Source organism: Aspergillus neoniger, assembly GCF_003184625.1.
Source record: "Aspergillus neoniger CBS 115656 unplaced genomic scaffold BO87scaffold_8, whole genome shotgun sequence".
Classification (NCBI taxonomy): domain Eukaryota; kingdom Fungi; phylum Ascomycota; class Eurotiomycetes; order Eurotiales; family Aspergillaceae; genus Aspergillus; species Aspergillus neoniger.
The window spans coordinates 1-18,295 of NW_020291136.1; the positions used below are offsets into that span (position 1 = coordinate 1).

The following is an 18,295-nucleotide window of genomic DNA, read 5'->3' on the forward strand; positions in this document are numbered from 1 at the left end:
GGGGGGGGGCCATGTTGTACCGTCAGCACTCAGCAGATGAAACTCAAGGCGGAACCAGACAATTGGTACACTCCAAGTTGAGATTTTCGACGGGATCAAAAGAGCAGAATTTCGCCAATTGCCAGCATCCACGCGGTTGACAAAGACCCTGAGTGGTCAATGGACGCAGTGGCGGGCTTAGCTCGGGGCACGTCCATTGGGAATCATGCGATTCACAGGCGTGGGTAAGACAATCAATCTCTCGCAGTGGGACTGAGAAGGGCGAGCTGGAATCCGACGGATGGGACCAAATGGAGACGAGAGACCATCGGTAGCACGTTTGAAACCTGAGTCTTGGACCGTTGGATAAGCTGAACGTGGCCGAGGAGTGGGAAGGAAGAGAGGGGAGGATCCAGACAGAGGATCGGAGATGCACTCCCGTTGGACCATCACGCGCTCACTAGGCCTGTTCAGGGTTAGGCCGCTGCCCCGTGACTCAGATCGTGGGTTCCATCTCTCGATTGGCCAATCCCGATCTGGCTAGCTGGCCGAGCATGACTCCGCCAGTCCGTTTGTGGTCACCACCCACTCACGCTGAGAGATCCTCTTTCAGTAAATTCTGTAAGCGATGCCATCTCCTCTCTGGCACTCAAATCAATATATGCAAGTCGGGCCGAGGAAGAAACTGGGAAGTGTCAAACTCTAAAGGATGTATTTCCTCTTTTTTAGGGCCAGAATCCTTGGTAGGATACTATAAAGTTAAACGGACGGAGTGCTCAACCCTTTCAGGTCAACAATGATGCGAGATACTACCTAGTTTTAGTCCAGGCTGAACTCTAATAGAGTCGGTAGAAGTAGTAGGTAAGGTACTTTTGCCTCCGTGGAAATAGCAACAAAACAATATGGATCCAGCTTGCGAGCGTCTTATCCCGTCAGCAGCAGTACGTAGCAGCAAGAGAACGCAACAACCAATTGATTGTCCGCCAAATCCTTCCGGTTAACACCTGCGGGATATCCCCCCTACTAACCTTACTGCGTAAGCGTCAGAACTCAATGGTCGATTCGCCCCTTGTGTTGACTATCTACATAGTATACATCAGGATGAGTATCTGTTCTCAGGAATTCCGACGCAAATTTTCTTTACAACCGAGCCAGAAATCAAAAGCCCACTTAAGTTCGGATTTTGCGGGAAGTAAATTATCCTCCCGAACGACCCGCGAAAAAAAAAAAATAAAAGAGAGAACCAAACTACCAAGTGATTGATAACCATGGAAGGGAATGTTTCCAATTCCATACCCATTCCATAGAAACAGCCCTGACCCACTGTAAGCATATCAACACAGAACACACAGTAGCACAAGCATGAGCCTGCAGCAGCCAGATTAAATGAATTCGTCACCCTTTCCGGCTTGTGCTGACAGCACTGGCGTTGCCGCCCAAGTGATCGGATCCTTTTACTCCTTCATCGCATTCGTAGACATACTATTGAGATATCCAGGAAGATCCTCTCATCCTTCTACAGCCCCCAAGAATCATATTCAGAATGCGGAAACAGCCCCAGACCACATACATCCTTTTCTCTCCGCGATCAACACACGCTTCGATCATGCAATCCTGCCGTATTCCGGAGTACCTCGGCCTTCCCTCCTATGCGGTACAGCCGAGCTGCAACTGGGCTAGCCAGGTCCATGACTAGATTAATTCATATGACAGCCAATATCACCTAATTTAATTCATCGGGCACGGGCCTCACTAGAGCTCTTTTCTGTTGCATAATAGGGTGTAGCCGCGGTATGTATTCCGCAGTTTCAGGGGATAAACAATAGAGACGAGCACAACAGTACAGCACCGCATAACCCAGGAGGGCAATGAAGATGTAGTCATTAGAAAAGTGGCTGTGCGCACAGTGCAGGTGTAGCTGAAAGATGGAGCCGTGAGCCGTGTTATGGTGGTACTCTGGCCCACTCCCCTGGGAATCCTTTGGTGTGCCGAAAGATGTCCGTACTCGGACGGGGCTAATGCGGTAGTTAAGCCTGATAAGGTAGATGATGTAGCAATCTTCGCAGAGTTCTGGTCAGGAGTGTTTCTGATAGCAAAGGAGGTGGGAAGATTATTATTTTCCGCGTAGATGAGAAAATCGATAGTATTTTCCGTAGACGCACACCCACTTGTGACATCTGCACGTGTTTGCCTTGTCAATGCGTCTAGCCGGTACCTTGCATGAAATCTCCGCATTGACTATTTGCATCCTTGGATAAGCTTCTGATATATCTCAAACACCATCGCTATAATATAGTATCTGTGTAATATATGTGGTACCCTCAGTCGACAATAATATGGTTCTTGGATCCGGACTTGACCAAATGTTTTGGAGACGTGCGACTGACTCGAAGACCCAGTTTTTGATCCGACCGCTTCTTTGGCTATGATTAATCGGTGAGGGCAGTTTCGATGGGAACTATCTTATCTAATCGGGGTTTTTATCCACTGCATTGTACAGTACTGAGGGGTAGAGCCTACACTGTGCTTGTTGGTCAATTGCTAAATCAGTCAAAGCAACTAACCAAACCCTGCCTATATTCAATCGGGGGGCTGCTCAGTACCTACTAAAGACAGTGGAAATCGTTTTACTCCGAGTATTGCGTGGATGTAGAGCTTGGTGGTCATTACTTAGCTTAACTGTTCTTGGTAGGTAACAACAATGTTCGAGTCAAAGCAAGCTTCGATTATTAGTGTCAACAGTAGACCAATGGGTATGTACCACCTTATCAACAAGCCGGGTCTCACAACCCATAGCTCATAAGCTCATGCTTTATGAGGTACGGCGTACACGCACTTAGAAACATACTTGTCGACACTATGCTACTCCTCTCCCCACTGATATAACGCTTTCCTGGAAGTGAGGTGAGATAATAATACCTCTGATAAGAGCATCATCTACGCTACGCCCATTATAATATAGTTGCGATCATATCGCTAGTATATGACGCCATAAGTAGATATTGCGTGTTTAATGCTTATCATTTGGGGGTATGTCAAAGTTTCACTGAGGACATACTCTACCTGACCTGGATTATTACTCATCGAGATCTATCTGCAGCCACCTTCCTAGACATCCATATCTTATTGAACTCACACGTTTACTACTAACTGCCTCATTAAGGTTCTATACACATCTTGATATCGATGTTGAAGCTGCCACTTGCTGTATCAAAAGCCAAGAACAGCAATGGAGAAGGGCTTAGCGACCATCTCCTCCACCAGTAAGGTCCGGAAATCTGTAAGATACGTTTGCCGGGCAGAGTAATAACAATTGTGCAACTTAGAGGGGGTGAATCACCCGGATGATGAAACATAGTACAAAGTGTATCTTCGTTTAGAAATCCGTGGTCACTTTGATTACTTCCGGTTGAGCTTCGATCGTATGCCCCTCTTTGTCAAGTCTTACGCCCGGGGGAGAAAATGTCTACTCCATGCGCCGCGCTACGATGCTGACATGTTACTATCTATCTCGGAGGTTTTCTCCTCTCGGTCTAGCATTCATACCTCTGTTCATATTCGAGACAAAGATTAAAAGGACGTAAGATTCTATGTGAGCAGCACGGATCCAAGGAAGGGGAAATGCTATAGACCCTGCGGCCCCATTGGCACAGATTCTAAGCGTCCTTATCAATTTGCGACGTAGTACCAACTAGACTAAAGGCACAATTTGGACGAATGGGTATTCTATCTCTCTCTCTCTCTCTCTCTCTCTCTCTATATATATATACGGTTAGGTATCTATCCAATTTAACTGTTTATCATATAGAATCTAATTAGTACTTAACGCAGCATCCGGTTGGCTTCCTAAGTTTGAGGTAATACAGTTACGGAGCTACACGGACAGTAAGTAAGTACTTGAGCAACAAAATTGCCAATCTTTTGCTAGGATTATTTTCTCACATATGCATATATTTTTCTACCTTGGGAAAGCGACGCCTACTCGAAGTTCAGATGGATTGTGAAGCTGTCTCCAACTCTGGTCTGTTTGGACAAAGCATTTGTTCATAACTCAGCTTATCATATGTCCGTAAACACAACTGTTAGTAGATTCCCAGGAAATTTGGAGACTTAGGATGATAATCTGGCTTACTCCGAATACGCATTTAAGCTATAATATGAGATGGTATTGCACAGGGGTAATGATATCTAATAAGATTGTGCGTCATCCAGTTACCATCATATGAAGATCCACGAGTATCGAAATTCGTAGTGATGCTATCAATTCCATTTGTTTACAGCAAGCATAGTATCGTATCAATATATTCGGTTATGTTGTGGATAGCAACGCATTTCCTTTGCATCGTATCGAAGCTCATTTCCTTTGAATACTACGTCTTACTACTACACTTGGAGAAGATAGTAGATGACAGTCTTGCATTATGCCTAGTCTAATTAGCGCCTAGATGGTTCTATACTGTAGGTCAATATACGGAGATGCAGCAGCTGGGCAATGTTAATGTGTACTATTGGTGATCCTCTTCGAACAAAACAATGTAGTGGCATCTATCTGCTTTGGAGACGATATCTCTTCGATATGTTGCTATTACTCATTGTCTGGTTGCTTGAGGTAGTTATTTAGTTTAACATCAATTAGGATATGCAGGACGGACTGGATATTTCTGGGTCCGTCGATTGTAGTGTAGGTTATGCATCGTCAGTAGATCTAGTATAAGTGGCAAGATACAGGGATTAAGTCGTCGGAGTTGGACTTGTTTACTGGGATGTCTATCCAGAGTGTAATATGTCAGGCAAGCCTGATGTCATCTTACATTAGCGTGAGATGCCCATCAACGAAAACAAATAACCCAAGTACCTGCATAGTGATGAAGGTCTTAATACAACTGCTACTATGGTCCAGGAATAAACGGTCATGACTACATCTAAAACAAATAACACCATCGACTCATATGGATCGTCTTGAGTGTGTGTGTGCGGGGTAAGAAGCCCATCAATTAGATTTCATCTGTAACTAGCATAACCATCAAGGTATCCCCTCATTATCGTCTATCAACGGGGAATTTATGCAAGCAGAGCCTTGATCTTCTCCTCCAGACCCTTGGGGTTGGCACCGGTGAGGTCGTCGAACTTCTGGCCGTTCTTGAAGAGAAGGAAAGTGGGCATGGCACGGATACCGAGCTCGGCAGCGACCTCGGACAGTTCGTCGACGTCGATCTTGTAGAACTTGGCGTTGGGGTACTCGTTGCTGAACTGCTCGACCTTGGGGGAGATGGCCTTGCAAGGACCGCACCAGGTAGCGAAGCAGTCAACGACGACGTGGCCGGTGGACTCGCCAAGGACCTTCTCGTTGAATTCTGCCTTACTGTAGAGACAGTTTAGTTAGTAAGGTCTCAGAAAGGATGGAGGGGTAAGGTGTGGGGAGAGAGAGGGCGGGCATTATCAGAAGGTGCACGAGATGATGGAGTTCAGGAGAGGAAGGAATTGCACATACGACTTGATGTCGACAACCTTGTGAGACATGTTGGAGGATGTGTGAGAGAAAGCGCGACGGCTGTGGATAAACGGAGTTGAACGGAGGAAAGCGGGCGCTACTGCGGTTCTAGTGGAAGACTGGATAGAGAATCTAGCGGAGGAGGAAGAGAGAAGGCGTCGGGAGGCCAGAGTGGATGGTTTAAAACTATGGGAAGGTTGAGACGATGATTAGCTCCGAATGAGGGGCAGCCCAGCAACGGAGGGGCACAAATCGAATTTGTAGTGGAGAGTTGAGTGGCTGACACACACCCCCGAACAGTGACGTTGCACCGCCGCCTGACTAATCACTCGGGGCCTCGAAGCCTCTCGGTCACAGTCGAAGGCCAGGGTCGCTTCTGGGCAGTAGTATTGGGCTTACCAAGAGACACCTCGTGCAAGACGAAGGCGGGATTGATTTGTCAGGCTAACAGCAGACATTCTGGCTGCAATTGAATAGTAATAGGGCAATATATGGAATGATATAATCAACAGTAAATTACGGGCCGGTTGGGCAACTTGGTTGGTGGAAGAGAAAGGGGAAGGAGATGCACGAAACGGTGAAGGAAGAAACCAAAGGCAAATGACGTGCTCCCGTCGCTTATGAATCGCGACCGGTCTGGACAGGCGCTGTTGGCCTGAGGCAGCAGCAGCAACAGCCGCCATCGGCGAGTCTCTCCGATCACCTGATCCGAGTGCGGAATAACATGGCAGTATCGTTCATGGGTGCAGTTGCGCAGAGGATTAAGGAGTCGGTCATATCAAGTCGGGTAGTTTATTGTCTAGGGCGTGGGAAAATTCCCTCTGGTGATATTTACAGGCAATGGGCAAGCGGGCCATGATGTCATCCATCTCTCGAAAGATAACGAGCCGCAATACTCGAGCATATAGTACAGTCAAGACATTAAACAATAGCACGGGTGGTAATCGTAATAAGGAAAGGTGAACAGGTAGAACTTGTGTCACAATATGTGCATTGAACTGAAGAACGAGAATGCTTCGAGTCTATCAAAAACGCGTAAGTGCCCGCGATCACCACAAGACAGTGATCGGGGCAAACTCATTCAAACTTCCGCTGATGTGGGGGTATCAACAAATTCGAGAACTAACAATGCCCACCGACAAGACAAGAGCACGGACAAGACCTTTGCTTGACCCGGTGAGAGCGTTGGAGAAATATAAGCATGGCTACATCCAGCGCCATGAACCCTGAGGAAATCCGCCGGGGAAGTGGGAGGGGAAGGTGAGGGGGGGATCTGGAAGGAAAAGGAGCGACATAGGAAAGGTTTTAACGAGCGACTGGGGTATATACGCGAAATATTAGATAAATGCACCATGTTGACATCAGAATAATCTCAACACGCGCAATTATTCCTCATGGTAGCAAGGGCGTCACTAGGATCTACCTTGGTTGATCCAAGCAACGTTGCGCACAAGGTTGTCCGCTGGCGACCGGGCTCAATTTGGGCGCCCATTTGCGTGATGGTCGGACGTTTCGAGCTCAAACTCGGCAGAATGCTCTTCGATGGGGCTGAACTCTTCTTCGGCACAGAACGACTGGACATTCTTCAGGAGTCCTTCGTTGGACTTTGGACGGATTGCTGGTGTCACAAGTACAGGTCGCCGGGCGATTTGATCATGCCAGGTCTCCTCGGCTTGCTCTGGTACGCTATCCATAGGCGCATCCTTGTCAGGTGACGCACCAGCTACATCAGGACCAGATTTGGGGCTCTCCTCCTGGTTGGTCCCAAATCTGACAAGAGGTTCGCTAACTGGGGCCTCATCTCCATGGGAGGATCCCTCACGGCCCTCTTCCATGATGTTTCGCGATGAACTGAGGCTGGTGCGCAGTGGATTGCTCGCCTTTTTCTGAGATATGCGGCGTAGAAATTGTCCCGACATCCATGACCCTTCGGAGTCAATCGATGCTAACGATTGGGACAAAGGAAGATTATCCGGGTCACCTTCCCAGCTTTCGCCTGTCCAAGAATGGTGAGGATTTCTCGGGATGTCCTGTGGTTCTGATCCAGAACTGGGGATGGGATACTGGGTCCCCATGTTGATATCTGACATCTCGTCCTCTCTCTCAAACTCATCCAACACCTCTGGAATATCGGGTGATTGAAGCCGTGAGTCAGGTGGAGAAAGGGGCTCGTCACCGAAATGTTCGGTAAACTTAGACTGCGACCGCTTGATGGTACCTGACCCTAGGAATGTCCGAGGAGCAGCAACGAATGAAGGAGGTGGTCCAGACGATTGCGTCTGGACCTTGAAGAAAGATTCATGAGACGGATTCGAGTGCTCAGGGCTGCGTTCATGGAAACGTTCACGATAGCTGCGTTTAAGCCGCGAGCTACCACGTCTGAAAATGGAAGTAAGCGTATTAACACGTCCGCTACCGTGGTCAGACAAGCGCCGGTCTGAGTCAATTGTTCGCGAAATATCGGATGTGGATTCTCGGCCTATGCCATAGAGTTGCGAAGAAGTTGGGCTATACAGTTCACGCCTCGACGGCGAATGAGACAGACTGCTGCCGGACATGCCCATGTCTTGCGAGGGAGCAAAGCTGCGACGCATCACAAGCTTTGGTTCCCGAATGGAACTATCGTCGATGTTACCAATGACATGCACACTATCAACGGACTCGTGGCCACGTCGCTCTGTGTCTTTGGAAGCACCTCTCAGCCAAGATCCAGGAGTATTACCGCCCAGGAAGGCATTGGTTTCATTTGTCCGAGGGGCATATTCTTTTGACCGATCAGAGACAGCCCAGCTCTCCGCGCCCGGCCGACCACGTCGAGCTAAAGATGTGTCTTCAGCCTCGCTGGATGGTTCTTGGGGAACGGCATCGGCTTCTGCTTCTGCTTCTGCTTCTGCTTGCCGTTGTTGTTCCGCAGCGCGTTCTAACTTCCGGTGGAGTCTGGCTTGATCTTCAAGTTGCTTCCTCTCCCTGCGCCGACGGTCCCTTTCGAGCAATTCCCTTAGGGCAGCGGCATCCAGGTCGTCGGCTAGCTTGTCTACTCTCTTCTTAGAACGCGAGTGCTCGTTGTGTGTGGCATAAGCAGGGGTCTTATCCTTCCGAATTGAAGGCTCAGACGGTCTTTGACTCTTAGCTGTCGGCACCCGAGGAGTTTCCACATAGCGTATGACCGGACGAGGCGTCCATGCAGCAAAGGTGTTAACCTTGAACGTATAGGACTCGAAAATATCCGAGAGTGAGGATGCAGCGGAGTCACGCATAGAAAGGCTGGTATCAGAACAATGCCGGTCGGAGCGTCGACTCTGGGCCCCATTAGCCCGGCGTGTCTCAATGGAAAACCGCTCCGCGGGTAGCGGAGAGTGACGGCGAGGAATATCGATGGGAGCAGAAGCCAGCATCCGTATTTCCCGTTCCCTGGCAATCTCGTATGCCTTGCGCTTACTCAGCTTCTTCTTTAACACTGCCGGACCATTTTCGTTACGCTTGGATTTCAACAACGATGCAGAGCGAGACAAAGAGGGTTGTTCGTGGCTCATGGTGGAGTAAGTAGTGTAGGCGTCGGAATGCTGACCAGCTCGGGAGACCGGGGCCCGGTTTTCTTTGATCGGGGTCGGCTGCTCACTGTGTGACGTAGGTGGAGGGTACTGGACGACAGGGGAAGACGTCGGATGAGAAGCATCGTGCAAAAAGCTCGGGACGACTTCAACAGGCTGGGCGTGTCTGTTCTTCTGACGTTTGGAGTGCTTGCGGGACAGTCTGCCGAGCTTGCCGTCATCGAAGCTGTGGCGAGGCTCTTGCGACGACTGGACATCCGCCACAGCAGGTGCATCCAGTTGGATTGTATGCCGCTTGTTCTTACGACCAAACGGCCATATCGCCATGGCGTCTGGTTGATGATACCTCGTCCCGTCTGATCAGTCAAACGTGGACACTGAAACTATCGGAGGTGACGTTGGACCGGGTGACTGGACTCATCAGGAAGGACCGAGGGGGAGAAGGATTAGACACGCGACCAGCAGGCGAATCTAGAGCAGATAGCAAGGCACGGGGAACAGCCTGAAATAAACAAAGCACCAGACAAACAGGGTGACAGAAGAAAAGAAGAGGAGGAACAATCCGAGGTAGCAGTTTGTCTGGAGATGGAGGCGAACCGAGACATGCAAAGCGGTGGGAAGGGACTAGGGTGCAGCGGAGCGTGTGGGTTGGTGTAAGTAGTAAGTAGAGTGTGTGTGTGTGTGTGTGTGTGTGTGTGAGTGAGTGAGTAGGCAGTGAAAGTAGTAAGTGCAAGGATGATCAAGGCGCTGGTAATTGGCTACCTGAGTAGTGTAGGTATGGAGACCGGGGCGAGGATCAGAAGGGGTCGTAGCAGGTGACTATTGGTTTAGAACGAACGGGTAATCGTAGTCAGGAAAAGTAGTGGGAATTCGGTTTAGTAGCAATAGTGAGACCTGAAGCCACGCCACATGGGGTGGCGGAAAATCAGAGATACAGAGGGGTGGAAATCTCGTTTTCCGGTCACAAACAAAACAAGGAGTTTAGAAAGGAGAAGAGAAACAGAAAGGAGTGGAAAAGAGGGGAAAGGGGAGGGGAGGAGGGGAGAAGAGGAAAAGCGAGAGAGAGACCCCGATGAGATGAGAAAGCGAGGAAGATGAAGAAAGGAGGGGAAAGAGGGAGAAGAGGAGAAAGGGAGACAAGACGACGAAGATGTAGAAAGATGGTAAGTAACGAGCGAAACGAGACGAGCAAAGAAGGGTAAGCAAAGCAAGCAAGTACCAGGTGATGAGCCCAACGAGGAGCGACAAGCTGCCTATCTTTCGCAGTGGATTTTCCTACTTGACAGCCAGAAGAGAAGCAAAGCAAAGCAAAGCCAAAGCTATTCTGCCTACCTCCTAGTTTACCGACTAGTACCAACTTACTATGACTACTTTACCTAGTAAGTACCTACACAAAACGGTCCCAAGTCGAGAGCGAGGGACTGAGAGGGCCGAGACACAAACAAACCCGCCCGTTTCTGAACCAGGGGATCTTCTCGGTTGGTTAGTGGTTACACACCGTCGACCCTCCCCGGGGCCGGCCGTCACAGCAGAACCACTTGGAACCAGTCCCAAATAATCCACCACCGGGACGCTTGATTTTTTTTTTTGTTTTCTTCATTGAATTATTTTTTTCTGATTATTATCATGGATCAATTTATTATTATTATTATAATCATTATTATTATTGTTATTATGAGTTTTTTTATTATGGTCATTAACAGAAGGAAATTAGTTCATTACCGACTTACTTACCTCCTCCATACATACAGCTCTCGCTCTCTCTTTCTCCTCTCTCCCTCTCTCCCTCTCTTTACGCTGCTGTTCAGGTGATGGATTATATGCATCAACCCGTTCTTTCTAATTGACCACCCCCTCCCCTCTCCTCCCCTTTCTTTTCCCTTACCCACCCAGATGTTCCTTCGTCTAGTAATACTAGTGGATAAAGATCCGACCCATTTTAGGGTCATTAAGAGGAGATAATGTCCAGCACATACCTGCAGATGCCGCCTCTTAACTCTCCAACGGTAATCCGTTGGCTCTCTTTCTATGTGGTCCTTATTTTGGTACGTATCTAGCTAGTGCTAACCCAGGAGAGAGATCATAACCTGAATGGTAAGGAGAAAATGAACCACGGAAGACACAAAAATCAATTGTCGAAAAAAATTTCTTCCAAATGTGGAGAAAAGACCACTAGTGGCACCTAAACTGCCAGATTGCAACCCAATCCGATTATTGTTACCAGAAACTAGGGGCAACTTCATTGGTACCTGCCTTAGGGACTGCCTAGCCAGTGAATGACCCATGGTATCTGCCGTACTCCACACTCCATACTTAGAAACCCACTAAACCACAGCAGCTAGTAATTTATCCGGATATTGTTACTGCACAACGCAGCCCACTTTACAACACACTCGGTATGTGCGAGCTCCGTCAGTACCACCTCAAAACAAGGCGCCAATCGATACAGCCTCAGCTCCTCCCGGGGAGTGGAGCCTTTCGGGGCAGGAGGCAAGGCGTTTTCTCCCTTGAAGATCATATTATCTCCTAGAACATACCTAGCCAGATACTGTTGTTCTCTGAGATCATTCTTTACTTAACTTCGTGAGATCTGCTAATTAAGACGGATTTTATAGCCAATGATGTCATGCTAAAGCTTACTATACTCTTCCAACTACACTCACAGACGAGATCTATGCAACCTGATCGGAATTGAGTTTATCGTGATAAGAGAAAGGAAGCTTCTCTGAGAATGTGTAGGCAGCTGCTCCTTAGCCTTTTCGGCCGATGCCAAGGAAGTCTCCTCTTAGTTATCGAGGGCGCGCGCCTACTATGACATATATTCAATGAGCTCGACATGACCTGTAGATGTGGTCACCACCGCGGAAAGTACCGTGCAAGACTTTTTCAGACCTACCTACAGGAGCCGGATGCACGCCCAATACCCCCGCTCATCTTACCGACGGCAATAACCGCTCCTCATTCACAAAGTACCCTGGAATACTGAGAGCCATGCATGATTACTCCCCATGCCTACTTGGTGGCTTCGCAGTATCTAAGCGATCACACTTACAAAATACAGTAAGCACAATGAAACCATTTCATGTTCCGCGCCCCAGCCTTAGCTAAGCAGTTAGGCCCCATCCTCGCGACATGAGGAATGCTTAGAAGGGGCGAGATGACGGTCCAACGGGCTTCTTGGGGTGGGGAGACACCGTCCACAGGAGCCATAACCGCGATGCGAAAATCTTAGCTTGGCTTCAACCGAGTTTGTTAGAGCCGATGACAATTTTACCAGCCGATACGATCAAAGATCCAGACCAGCAGAGATGCAGTATAGAAGTTTGGTGGGTGGGTTGTGTTCGTTCCTAGTCTGGCGGGCTAGGGATTGGTACTTGACCACTGATATCCGATAGGTATCTCTGCTGGTTGATCGTATGAAGTAATCCTACCCAGCAGTGTCTTACTCACTTGATACTACTTATCTCCATCGGTCGGACATGGCTGAGTTTTCACTATTCTGCACTCTTCCATCACCTGAAAACCACTCTGACACCGTTTAGTCAGGTACCGCCCACATCAAACAGGGGTGGATGGAGTACCACGATGGGAGTTCATGTTAAACTTCCCGCTCCCAGCCCATCCAATTTCCGCTGGCCACAAGCTAATAAATTGACAATTTTGACAGCCATTGACAGGTCGAGTATGCATTGGCCAAAGCGTGCAGCACCCATCACAATAACGTAAACCGCCCGTAACCCGTAACGGTCGAATCTCCATTGTCAGTTAGGGAGCTGCTGCTCGCAATTACAGTGGGGCCTCTTTTTTCCGACTAAAAAACCTTAGGGTCCAAAGGTTGAGAACTCCAAAACATCAGATTCAGTGCGATGTCCGTCGATCACCTTGGTTTTGATCCGGTCGTATGTTCGAAATGAGAAAGTCGCAGGCCTGGACAGTATCGACCTGCGTCAGTGGCTCACTCTAGTCAGCTGCGATCAGACTGGGAGCGGTTCGACTCTCCCGAGATTGAGTGACCTGAGTCATCACTATGCCGAACCCCGGCAACGGAAATAATCTCCTGTTGTTTACTTTGGTCCTTGCAGATTGCTTAGGCGGGCCCGACTCTCCCTAGTCCCTACAAAACAATTGAGAACAAGCGAGTTGGTGTCTAGCCCACTCGAGTCTTCAGTTGGTTCGTACTCGACCCGAAATGCCAAAGCCAGGCCCATGCGAGCCCACTTACGCGCGTGCTGCATTAGAGCTGGAAGAGCGCAGAGTAGTCGCGCAATTTTACTACTGACCTTAATACTGACCTTAATACTGTCTAGTGACTACACAATGTTGCTGGCATCCTGTCAAGCTCCCGATTTAGGTAAACGTTAACGATCTCTCTCATCGTTACCTATCTCGTGCTTAGAGCCTGTGATTGTCATGACATCTGCTGGCCCGGCGCATCATCGGACTACTAGTTACCGATACGCTCCTACTAGTCTCAAGCTTGTCAGTTTGTCTACTTCGTGACTTCGTCCATTTAGTTCGGACCATCACCCCCTCGCGATATACCCATAGGTTTGAAGGGTCATCCAGCGCAAATCAGTGGACCAATGTTCCTGATTACTTGAAGACCCGGCTAGATCTCAGTGTAATGAGAGGCACGAGATGGGAGAGTGAGACATTCCGTCTGACTAACATCCGCCGGAGCACACAAAGCAGCGGCTAGCTTTTCCTGCCTTGCATGTACTGAGGCGAGAGCAGGTGGCCGTCAACCCCTGTTAATGGGGTTTCACTCGGAGAGTTCAGCGTGGCTTAACTCTGTGTACAGCATTCGGGTAGGCAGGGAAAGGTAGCCAACTCTCCAGTACCATGGTTTTAGGGCAGCTCTAATTAAACGCACAGGACGCCCAGAGTTTTCTTGGTATCAGTAGTATGTTTTGTCTAGTCCCGGCGTCCCCCTCGTTCTAGATAGACAGATAACTACTCGTGCGCGCTCCGCTACCTATGCATGTCATGCTCCATCGGCCATATGGAGCATCCATATTGTGGGTTTTTGTAATCAGTATTCAGTCACTAGTAAATTATCACCGAACAGTCTCGGTGTAAACGCCCTTGTTGATAGGCGGATTAATTTCCCATCTATGAGAGGGTGTGGGTCTTCCTAACATTAAGAAGCCGTTGTGTATCCAACCATTTTTGGTACCTGACTCCCCAACTTATTAGGATAGCCGGGTGCGTTACCCTTCGCATTTTGTGTTACCTGCTGGGCTACAGAGTATTTTGCAGAGCTGCTGAAGTGTCATAGGCAACGGAGTATATTTAATGATAAGTATGAGTGAGGAGAACCATGCAGCAATGCGCTGCAATATAAATGTCCATTCCAGTACGCTGTGCTGCAGTGTGGATGGGCACTGCATTCAATACGTCCATGCACTCTGCACTCCATACAGAATAGTAATACTAGTACTTCATCCTTGCGTCGCAAATTCTTCTACTCTTTTCTGAAGTATATACATCCTACATATGCAGAAGCATATGCTGCTGTTGGATTGCCCTGGCGACAGTCTATACAACTCAACACACCGGCGTAATAACACCTACTACTCCCAGGAGACTTCTACCCAATATCTCATTATGCCAGTTCACACCATCTATATGGTGTCTAACTAGTCTTTTCACACAAGAACATTACATGTCCTAGATCCTTCCTATAATAGCTAATATCACTAATGTGGTTTCCCCGAACAGACCTCCGTCAACTGCACTATGCTGTCGATTCGATATTTATATATAGAATCGAACAAATAATACTTCAATTGCAGCATCAATCAACACCATCCATATAAGAAAACACATCCACTCGATCCAACATATGCACAATCGGAATGCCGCGGAATTCACCACCGACTCAACAACAAAGCCATGACCAAACCATGGAAGACTGCAACACACTCCAATGTTCCGACCAGTGCAGTATGTAGACCACCAGCCCGAGGCGCCCAAACCACAAGGCCAGCAACCAGATGCAACTACTACATTCTTAAAACGCACATCGCTAACATCAACCAGATCACAGACACCCGATATGACATATCCGACTGTCAAGGCAACCAGACATTTGCATCTACATACATACACACACATCTATACATACATGCTATAACGTCCAAGCATTAAACTCAACTGCCAGCGATTCAGCCAGTCCACTCCACTTCCAACGAACGTTGAAAGAAAGAAAGAAGAAAAATCTTGTTTTGGTTCCCTTGGCACGGAGCTAACGTGAAGCCCGGGAGGTGTTGTAAGGCACCACGTCGGATTGAGCTGGCAGGCAGGCCGGCAGGCAGACAGAACTTACAATCTCTGTGTGCGTGCATGCATGCATAAGTGCTTTTCTACGATATCTAACCACACCACCAACTTTATACTACTACTATAATTTCATGATTCTTTGCTGCGTGGTTCGCATGCTCACTTCGATACCTATCCACCCCCAAAACACACACCTAAGCAGGCAAATACCTACATTACATGTGGCATCACCGAAAACGCATCGAGATGAATGGGATGATGGTCTTGGACTCGATTCGAGCTCGGTCATCGTTTCCACACTAAAGCTCCCAACCCAAGTCCACCGAACTACGGACAATGTGAGACATGAAAAGAAGTCTAGATTCAACCAGACCCGTTTAGTCTCTAACGGACGTGCGCGCCACGTTGTTGGGAGGGGGACTGACTGACTCCACAAAATCTTGGTCCCATTGCCCATGTCCGACGGCTTCCTGCGCCCAATATAATATCAATCAATATCTGTCGTCGGGATAACACCGGAGTTCAGGCAGTTCATTTGGGAGATATGGTGCGATGGGGATATTTGGTTAGTACCAACGCCAAGATCCGAGATAAAAATAAAAATTTGAGGAGCCATGGTACAGGTTTGGATGGAATTGGGTAAAGTAAATGATGTCTAGGGAAGGATGGAGAAAAAAAAATGCAATTTAAGAGAGAAAAAAAATAATAATAACTCCGTCGTCCTGACCCATCCGTTCATTCCAATGATCCTTGGGACAGGAGAGGAAGATAATCGTGACATTTGAACCAGGAAGAGACACCCGCCCACTGATAAGCGTACATGATAGATAGTAGTCCAATAAAAGAAACAAAATAACGTGGGAGGAAATTTCCTGCGGGTGCCGATAATAGATAGTAATACCCACCAACCATTCCGCGGTTGGGCTTTGAGCGGAATCCGTGGGAATGAATGGTAGTACAACACCAGTAGTAGTACTAGTAAGCATAGGAGGGAATAACGATGGTTCTAGCCATCGATCTGAGCAATCGAAGTATAGCAAAAAAATATACTATGAAACCCCCAGTACCAATAACAATGATAATAACGACAGGCATCATCACAATAATAAACCACCAGAACAACAATCAACCCCATATCCAAAGTAACATGTCGACAAATAAATAAATACATCCACACCCCATTCCCATATCTTCATTTCGTCTCATTTCCAATCAATACAAAATCACTACTGAGTAAACCTCTTCCTCAACCGATTCGGCTCACGTTCCAGAACCCGATATCGACGAGAACTAACATGTCTCCTCAGAAACTTCTTTAACGACCAGGACTCATCGCGGCTTTTCTCCGCTGTCTGTTTAGTAGTATTGTTATTATTGTTCGTAGTGTAGCCAGTTACATGGCCGAAGAAAGACGACGCTCGTCGTTTGTTGTAAGGTTCAGGATTACAACACACATCCACATCCTCTTCTTGGTCTGCGTGGCGGCGTCGGAGTGAGGTTGTCATTGACTCTGTGCTCATTTCTTCTCTTTCTTTTTTTCTTCTTTCCGCACCGGGTGCAGGGTATGCGTGCTTGCACGCGGCGGCGAGACTAATGGAATGGATGTGGTCCGTGGGCCTGTTTTTTGGGGGGGTTTATTTGATGGGCAGCCACTGACATACACAGTCACACACACACACCCCCCTGTACGCCACTAGATAGGTGGATAGATGGATAGATGGATAGATCAAATAGACAAATGTTCTTTTTTTTTATCTGCCTGGTTTTTGGTTTGGGCAATAATAGATCTTAGGGTATAGCCTGGCTGGCTGGCTGGCTGGCTGTTGGCTGGTGGTGCCGCTGGGGCTGGCTGCGTGTGTATGGTGTTTCCGGGGTCTTGATGCGGATTTAGGCCGAGAGATGGAACAGGTAGTAGACAGGCAACGAAGATTGTGAAGGCGGGGTTGATTGGTTAGGTTTGGTTCGTTCGATGATTGAATGAATGAATGGGTGATGAGTGGTGGGTGATCGATCGGTTTGTTGCGGTTATGCAGGTATGGATCTGTGTCTTGTATATTGCTAATTTAAACAAGGGTTGTAGTTGAAGAACAGTTTGGCAAATCCGAGGATTATTTGTTTTGGACTGGCGTTAAGTTCCTAATCGGTAGGTTGCTAGATACGTATCATGTACGAAGACGCAAAACGGCAATAAAGAGGACATATGTCAGTTTACGATCATCAGTAATACGGAGGAGACAGTCAGTAGGTTAGTTAGTCAAGTTGTTCGAAGTGTGAGACTAACAAGCTACATTGGGAAATGGGAACTTTCACTTGCGCGGGCACAGGCAGCATGGTTACTTAGTCTGTCTAGTGTCTACTGACTACTCAGTGATTATTCTGGGTCCCTCGGAGGGGCTTGCGGGAATGAAAGAGGGACTTGATCCATGGTTTGCCGACCCGGACTGAGAGCCAGTAGTGAAGCAGCGTGGTGGATGATCCAGTGTTGGGACCGGTGTTCTGCGAGAAAAAAAAAAAAATGCACGTGTTTTTTAATCGATTATTTACTCCACCTATAGGTGACAGATGTGGTACTTCGCGATCGATTGTTTTGCTTCTAGAAGTGTTCGATTATCAGTATTTGCTCTCGTTTGTTCCTGGGGAAGTTCGTGATGGTATGATCCCCTAGTAACTATGTTATGAGCATGGAGAGAGCCTGAAAGATCATAACGATCGATTGATTGATTGCATGTCTTACAGCCGGCTGATTCGTCTCTCCGGAATCCGTTCGTATCCGATGGTATCGTTAAATGATAAGCTTACAGGGATCCATCGGCTGACGTGGAAGAGCTCCAGTGAGGACGGCTTGGCTGAATGTTTGTCCGTTAGTTGCTTGCTATTCTTCACTGTCCAGAATTATTACACTCATACTGAAGCTGCTGAGATCCATGGTTCAATGAAGGACAAAAATAGTTGACATGGTATGTTCCGTAATTTCCTTTGCGATGGTAACGAA

General features: G+C 47.9%; 2 protein-coding genes across 2 annotated transcripts; both read right to left on the reverse strand.

Moving 5' to 3' along the window:
- Positions 1–4,748: 4,748 nt before the first annotated feature.
- BO87DRAFT_374249 (thioredoxin family protein) lies at positions 4,749–5,525 on the reverse strand. Its single transcript, XM_025622744.1, has 2 exons — positions 5,471–5,525; positions 4,749–5,341 (listed from the first exon to the last, which is right to left on the reverse strand). The coding sequence occupies exons 1-2, from the start codon at positions 5,497–5,499 to the stop codon at positions 5,041–5,043; spliced, it is 330 nt and encodes a 109-aa protein (XP_025482046.1). The 5' UTR covers positions 5,500–5,525; the 3' UTR covers positions 4,749–5,040.
- Positions 5,526–6,549: 1,024 nt separating this feature from the next.
- Positions 6,550–9,639, reverse strand: BO87DRAFT_225578 (uncharacterized protein). Its single transcript, XM_025618718.1, has one exon. The coding sequence runs from the start codon at positions 9,346–9,348 to the stop codon at positions 6,946–6,948; it is 2,403 nt and encodes an 800-aa protein (XP_025482047.1). The 5' UTR covers positions 9,349–9,639; the 3' UTR covers positions 6,550–6,945.
- Between the last annotated feature and the right edge of the window lie 8,656 nt (positions 9,640–18,295).

What these genes read in the sequence shown, in the direction of transcription:
- BO87DRAFT_374249 (XM_025622744.1), bottom strand. Translation starts at nt 5,499, where the DNA reads ATGTCTCACAAGGTTGTCGACATCAAGTC. An exon ending in AAGGTTGTCGACATCAAGTC is followed by an intron (nt 5,342 to 5,470) that starts GTATGTGCAATT and finishes CTGTCTCTACAG; the next exon opens with TAAGGCAGAATTCAACGAGA.
- BO87DRAFT_225578 (XM_025618718.1), bottom strand. Translation starts at nt 9,348, where the DNA reads ATGGCGATATGGCCGTTTGGTCGTAAGAACAAGCGGCATACAATCCAA.